Consider the following 7,196-nt stretch of genomic DNA (forward strand, 5'->3'; position numbering starts at 1 on the left):
TATGATTTTCCACTAAAAGCCTGTGTCTGATTAAAATTTCTCACTTCAATCAAAGCTTTAGATAGCAGTCATAATATACTCTTTTGGAAAATATGAGTGCTAAATTATTTAATTTTCAAAAACATGGCATAAGAGCCATTAAAAAATACAAATACTATAAATTAACAGAATTTCAACATTTTGAATAGACAGATATGGTATGTAAACAAGTCAAACATAATTAGGGTGGTACTTACACAGTCTTTGTGCTTTTTGGCACTGCTGGAAGTTGTGCTAGCCTCACTTCAATGCATAAATTAACCATCAGGCCCTTTGTTTTATCTTGTATTACACTGGTTTCTTGCAGCTGAATTAAATTTAAACATTTATGTGATCCTTAAGGTCACCACTACTCCTGGTGCTGTAGTACATACGGTTAAACGACAAAAACAAAAATGTCACAGTAATTTTGGAAAGCAACAGGTAAGATGGTATACATTTGGTAGCCTTCTAGGACTGGAAAATTCACTTACAGCTGGCTGATCTACAGAAGGGATAATGCATTGGAGTGGAGGGACTTCTGTGAATACAGTTCTTCACTGAATGGCAAGTCTGAGCCAGCACAACACTCCATGTGTCACAATGGCTCTGAATAGAGCATAAGAAAAAATCAACAGTACCACTTTTTAAATAACACATAATGCTGAAGAGGAAAGCAAGGTTTTTGGCTATCCAGAAAGCCTCTGCAGAGCTCACCTCTACACTCCACCAGTAAACCGAAGTGTTGTAGCAACTAAAAGTAAAACTCAGATGGCAAAAGCAGAAGGAAAACATGTTTATACAAACTTTGCAAGAGTGTGAAAAGAAACTGACATTAGGTATGAAGCTGTTTGCGCTTTCACACCTTTAAGTAGCACTGGCAAATATTAATAGATTCTACATCCAGGCACTGAATGGTTACAATTCAAGTAAAAATATTTCTGAGAAAATATGTGTACACATAACTGCTGACAAATGCAGAATGGCTTTGAGCTTAGAAATTTATTTTTTTAAATGAGTTATGATGAATGGGATTTTCAGTTAATTCTGACAAATGTGAAATGCTACCATTTCCAAGATCACCAACAACTGCTCAGAGGTACAACAGTATAATTACCTTGAAAAAATTGTGAGATTTAATCTCATCTGCTCCCCTAGAACCAGATCCAAGCCTTTTTGTAGGGTCTTTTATTAGAAGTTTCTGTAGAAGATCTTTTGCTGCAAGTCCAACATCAGATGGAAAAGGGGGGCTGTTTTTCAAGACGCGCCTTGGAAAAAAAAGGAAAGATGTTGCGAAAATATCAGCATTTGTAAATGGTCTTATGTTTATTCAAGCTATCAGTACTAAATTAATGCAAGCTGCACCATGAAAATGAGAAAAGTTTTAAAAATACGTACATTTTTGCATGGTTAAAATGGAATAAAATGAACAGAATACTGAATCTGAGCTAGTACAATTAGACTTTTCTCATATCTTCTCTTTGCATGCCTTTCTGCTACTCACTTTGTTGTGTTCTATGCTCCACTAACTCCAAGCCACAGCCTATCCTCCACTAACTCCAAGCCACAGCCTATCCTCTGGTCAGTAGCTTTCTAAGCAGGTCCTTTCACATCTTTTGTATGGACATGCTACTACTTGTGAACATCTGTTATGTTGGTATACTGACATTTTGACCAAATTGAGACAAGTCACTAGGGAATAATAAATCTCTTTTCCCCATTTCCAATAGAAATTCTACAATATGAATGCATTTTCAGTATTCTATCTTTACATCTTGGGAGAGGTACTCAGGCCTTTTTGTATGTATGCAAGTATTTATGGACAGTAAAAATCACACAAGAAAATAAACTTTTGAACAAAGGTGGCTACAGAAGTATCATGCCTTTGGATGAGACTTTGATACCAAGGTCCCATCTGCCTGGTTCGGTGATCACTCTAGTGGATGTAAGACATCCCACGGCACCTATCGAAAAAAGTGGGTGAGCTCCCCAATGCCCTGGTCAAATTTGTCCTAGGAGTATAAATGCCATCTTGGATCTCTCCTGAAAAAAAAAATCTACTAGCCTAATGGTACTAACATAGTCAGAAAAGAATAAATACATTAAAAAAAACTTTCTGTACTACTGCATGCTGTAATTTTTGGTGCAGAAAAGAAATTAGTGTATTCAAGCAAATCCATGACATATAGCGCTTAGGTAACAAACTTAGCACACATCAATGATATAGAGGGATAAAGCTATAACTATAGCCTAAAAAGTCCAAAACATTCATAAACATCGCAGGCGCTTGTTGGTGCAGACAGTGAGAAAGGGTGAGCTGAGCTGGGCTAATGGAAAGGCTGAGGACACCTCAGACTACATCACCACCACCACCTGCCCAGCCAAAAGAAAATCTGCATGCTGGAAGGCATTAGGTTCCCTCCTGCTGTAAGTCATACCAGGGATCTACCCCACACCCAGGTGTTGGGATCTGCATGATAGGTATTTCCTAGCAATAGTCATTAAGAAATCTGAAGTCAGTTGATGTAAACATTTTACTTTTGGTCTAACTGCTTCAGCCCAATAATTATCTTGGTCTTACCACAGACTAATGTAAACAGTTCACTGTTTCCCCTGCTTACAGTACCTCAGAGACTTCATACCAAGAATCACAGTTTTCCTTGTTGCAATAAAACTCTTGACATGCCTAGTGTACTGCTTGACAGTGAGCCTGAGGAAGCTCCATATTTAGGGCTTAATATACACTCCCAGCAATAAACTCCTTTGGCAGTCAACTAAGATGCCTGGTCACGATGTCCAGCAGTGGGATCTGAACAGGGCACTGTTACAATGTTCCTACCCAGTGTAACACTGACAAGTAGAAGAATGGTAAGGTGATGAACCAGTGAGTACGCCTAACATTCACATTTTTGTTTCAGGACATTAATCTTAAGTGGCACATGGTCAAAGTCCTGAACAACATGGAGTACCTCTAGGTCTCCAAAGACCACTTGATCACCAAACATTCTTGCTCCACATCAGTGTGAAGCTTCTATGTGGGATTTGGCCTCCAGTGTAAGTAAAAGAATGCATGCTTCAAAGCACAAATCAGGGAAAGAAGTGTTACTAATCCAATATCAGATGTCTCCTAAAAAATACAAAACAAAAAAAAAAAAACAAAAAAAAAAAACAAAAAAACAAAACAAAAAAAAAATAACATTTTTCTGATATCAGTTGATTTACAATGGGACCCTCTGATTGTCTTAAGGATAGAGTGTGTCCTCTCCAATGATCACAGTTCAGCAAAATTTCTGGATGCTCCCACACTTGGGACATGCATGTGTGTATGTATGTATGGTGCCAACATATATTGTGACAGAAATCATTTAGCAGATTCATTATTGCAAGCAGATCAAATACTGCCATTGCTCTACAGCAGATGTCCAGGTTGTAGTGCTCAGACTGGGTGTGGACAAATGAACCTGTGGCTGCCTCCTGGATAACCTGAGTGCTGGCTGTTCTGGTCATGAGTGGGCTGTAACCTGCCCTTGCACATACTTGGCCCAAATAAAACACAACAAAATACAGTGAGGCAGAAATTGTGTTATATATGTCTATTTGGAGAAAAAGAGGCTTCCCCCTCCTTCACCTTTCAAAAGTAAATTAATAGAAATTCAGATTGTCTTATTTATTTGGTTCCATCCATCCACAATCCCTCTTTTCCATTTCTGCACATGGGGTTGGTATATCACTCCAACAGTGAATCATCCAGTCACAATGTTCACCGCACTGCACGTTTATTTCTTTGGTTATGGCCATGTAAAACCTCAACTGCCTATGCACATCAGGAGAGTATAAAATTCTCTCATCCTTGTTTCGAGGAGCAGGAAGACAGCATATGTAAGGTGAACAGCCTGATTCAAAGATAGGTCTTACAGTTTTAGGCATGAAGGTGGGTTTAAGTACACCTAATAACCCTTTCTTCTTAGGAAGATGAGGAAGAGATTTTTGGACACGAAGGACAGCACATACAACATTATTCTGGAAGAGGCTGCTGCCACAAACTGTTTTGCTTATCAAAAACTGAAGTGAAACAAAAAACTGTCGCAGAGGGAAGGAATATAAGCTTTTCTACACCACCACTGGGGTTCCATGATGGAAATATCTATTTACTGGGTGTTCTCAAATGCAGGACCATTTAAGGCACTGCTTCACTAGCAACAAGATCTAGGGAGGGGGTCCCAGGGCAACTAGGCAGAAATGGTTGAAATACATGCTTCACTGAGGGATACAATAACCCTGACTGGTAGTCTGTGATCATGAACACCAAATTTATTAGGCATGTCCTGACTTCTTTGGCATAAAAAGCAGAATCTTTTACACTAAGCTAGATAGGACTTCCTTGCCTCCCTTATTAAGTGGACCACATCCATGAAACATGTCTATGGGTGTAAGTGCTAAAGCATCTAGGCTGTCACAGCCTTAAAAGTCCTCAGGTTGGGGTGTACAACTGACCCCTGGTTTTAGGTCAAGATGTTTATTAGATGAGGCAGCAAAAGAGGTTCAATCCTTCCTAGGCTCAACAGCAGAGAGAACCAATACTACCTGGTCCAAAAGGTGGTACAAAACCTTTCTGAGTCTGTCTTCCGTGATTTTTATTGTCCTGTGGATAAGGGGGTATTGGAGGAAATATGTAGAAAAAAAGACCTGAATAGCTTATGGGGGAGGGCACCTGCTGCCCAGGCACCCACTTCTGGTGCCATGGTTAAAAATATTTTGAGGTCTTTACTTATTAAAGCAGCAAAGCAGAGAAGCAAAAAAAGTCTAATTGTGGCTCATACCAACTGTGACCTATGAATGGGTAAATGTTCAGTATCCATTCATGTGAGTTTGACTATCTTGTACTACTGATCTGTCAATGGGTTTTTCTGACAGTACAATACCTTGAGAATTGTTCAAGGCTCCTAGACCAGATCCCATGCCTGCAGAGTTAGCCTGCATATGAGGCAAGAGTCACCCCCACCCCTGCTTGTTGATATACCAAATCACTACTGTGTTTTCTTTTATTGTGTATAACGTCCCTACTTGCCAAATTGTTTTTTAGGTCTTCACTGCTAGGATTACCACCACCACTTCTCTATTTACATCTCTTTCTCTGTTTGCTGTCCCACTCTCTTTGGATCCTCAGAGTGAACTCCTTAAGCTATGTCCAAGGAATCTTTGGTGACCATCAGGGTGTCAAACTGGTTTGCAGGGCACTCTCTGATTTGCATCTACTGAATACACTACAAGCACGTTACTTCACACACAAATTAAAAAAAAAAAATAGGGCACTGCAGAGATCATGTATGCTGGTTCCCTTTGTACTGTCAAGTACTACAATGATGCCTTTCTTATATGGAACCTTACTAGAAGATGTCCAAGGCCGGTAATCATCAACAATATTAGAAGTAAAGTTGTATAATGCTAAACATTTGTCTTAAGATAATTTTATCTGTCCGTAAAGCTTTTAAGAAAAGGTCCATATGTTCCCAAAAACATATTAGAGCAGGGCAATCAAAAAGAATATAACGTCAATTAACTTTAGTTATTAGGACAAACGTTCAACATTGTCATAATTTTTAAAAAAATGTTAGTAATTCATTAGGCATATAAAAAGATCTGTGTATACATCTTCACATAAAATATGACTGCAATGAACAGAAAAAAGTACCTCTAAAGGAACAAAATGACTTATTAGATTCAGAAACAGAAGAATCATTGTCTTGTAAATAAAATCCCATAAAATATAATTTAAAGAAATTTTATAATCTAGAATTTTATAGATCAGATGTGATTAAATTAAGATAATCAATTAAGTTGAAAGAATTATAGCCTTGGTGCAATATAGCTTTCTAAAAGTTATTTTGGGTAACATTCCTAATACTTTCAACCAATAACCAGTCAGATAAACATTAAATTTTACCACTATATTTATTATTAAAGCAATTAAATCAACTGTAAGATTCCTTATGTTTGCATTGAATCACTTTAAGAAAATGATTACCTTCTAATAAAACTTTAGTAAAATAATAAGAAATTAATTAGACTAAACCAAAATTTTAAATTAATTTGAATAAAAATAGCTATTTTTTACATCAAGTTAATACAGTTGAAGTGAGACGGAGAAGAAATATGTTATATATAATTACACAGTAATAATCACAGATGATTATTTTTTAGATCATAACATGGTGAAATTTTCATTTTTTATCATTAAATAACAGAGCATGCAATCTCTTCCATTTAGCAATTAAGCCAATCAACTATAACTTTACTGACAGCAGCACTGGTTTTAAGTTTGAAGATCAGGAAATGTTATGCCTCCTTTGTATCAAGATCTAATATGATGGGTAAAAGCAATTCTTGATTTTTTTTTTTGGACGGGGTACCATAAGCATTGAAAATATTAATGTTTTAAACTGAGAAAAATATTTATCGGGATAAAGAGTAGTATATAAATTTTTTATGCTCTTTGATAAAATTACCATTTTTATTAGTTGAAATGCATCTTTGAATGAAAAAAATAATTTGTTCCAAGAATTTGTCAGACTAAGAGTAAGACCTTGTACTTTTGAATAATTAACATTTTGAATTTCATTCAGTACCTCTTTTAATGTTGATCCCTCAACATAAGAGGGCCTGAGATTCCCAAGCAAAGCTGAGATGGGAAAGATAATCTATAGCATTTATTTAATAAAAGAAATATAGATTTAAGATTATTAAATTACACATTTTCAATTTTACCAAAATCACAGAAAATACCAGAAGCTATATTAAGTGATGACAGTCTGTGTCAGTTAACTTAATATAATCAGCAAAGAGCATTAATTTGGATTCATAGTCTAACAATTTTTTTTCATCAATTAAGTGATAAGATTGTATACGAATTGCTAAAAGTTCAATAACTAATGCAAACTACAAGGGACACATAGGCAAACTTGTGGTCTCTTTAGTAATTATGGCTAGGTCAAAATTAAATAGGCCTATTTTAATGTAAGCTTTATTATCTTTATACAATTGTTTTGTTAAATTCATAAAGTATTTTGAAAAATCAATGGCATATAATACACCAAAGAGAAAGGTCCAGTCCAAAGAATCAAATGCTTTTTCAATATCAAGACAAATAAAAATAGTTTCGGTATTATTTAGAAAATCTA

General features: G+C 36.2%; 1 protein-coding gene across 1 annotated transcript in view; it reads right to left on the reverse strand.

The window, feature by feature from the left end:
• RPS6KA4 (ribosomal protein S6 kinase A4) overlaps positions 1-7,196 on the reverse strand; it is a 785,184-nt gene that overhangs the window by 223,590 nt on the left and 554,398 nt on the right. Inside the window, exon 8 of the mRNA XM_044075810.1 lies at positions 1,136-1,286. Within this exon, the coding sequence (XP_043931745.1) occupies positions 1,136-1,286 (151 nt within the window). The remainder of the gene's footprint in view (positions 1-1,135; positions 1,287-7,196) is intronic.

This window comes from Protopterus annectens, chromosome 6.part1 (assembly GCF_019279795.1).
Source record: "Protopterus annectens isolate FY-2018-M chromosome 6.part1, PAN1.0, whole genome shotgun sequence".
Classification (NCBI taxonomy): Eukaryota; Metazoa; Chordata; order Ceratodontiformes; family Protopteridae; genus Protopterus; species Protopterus annectens.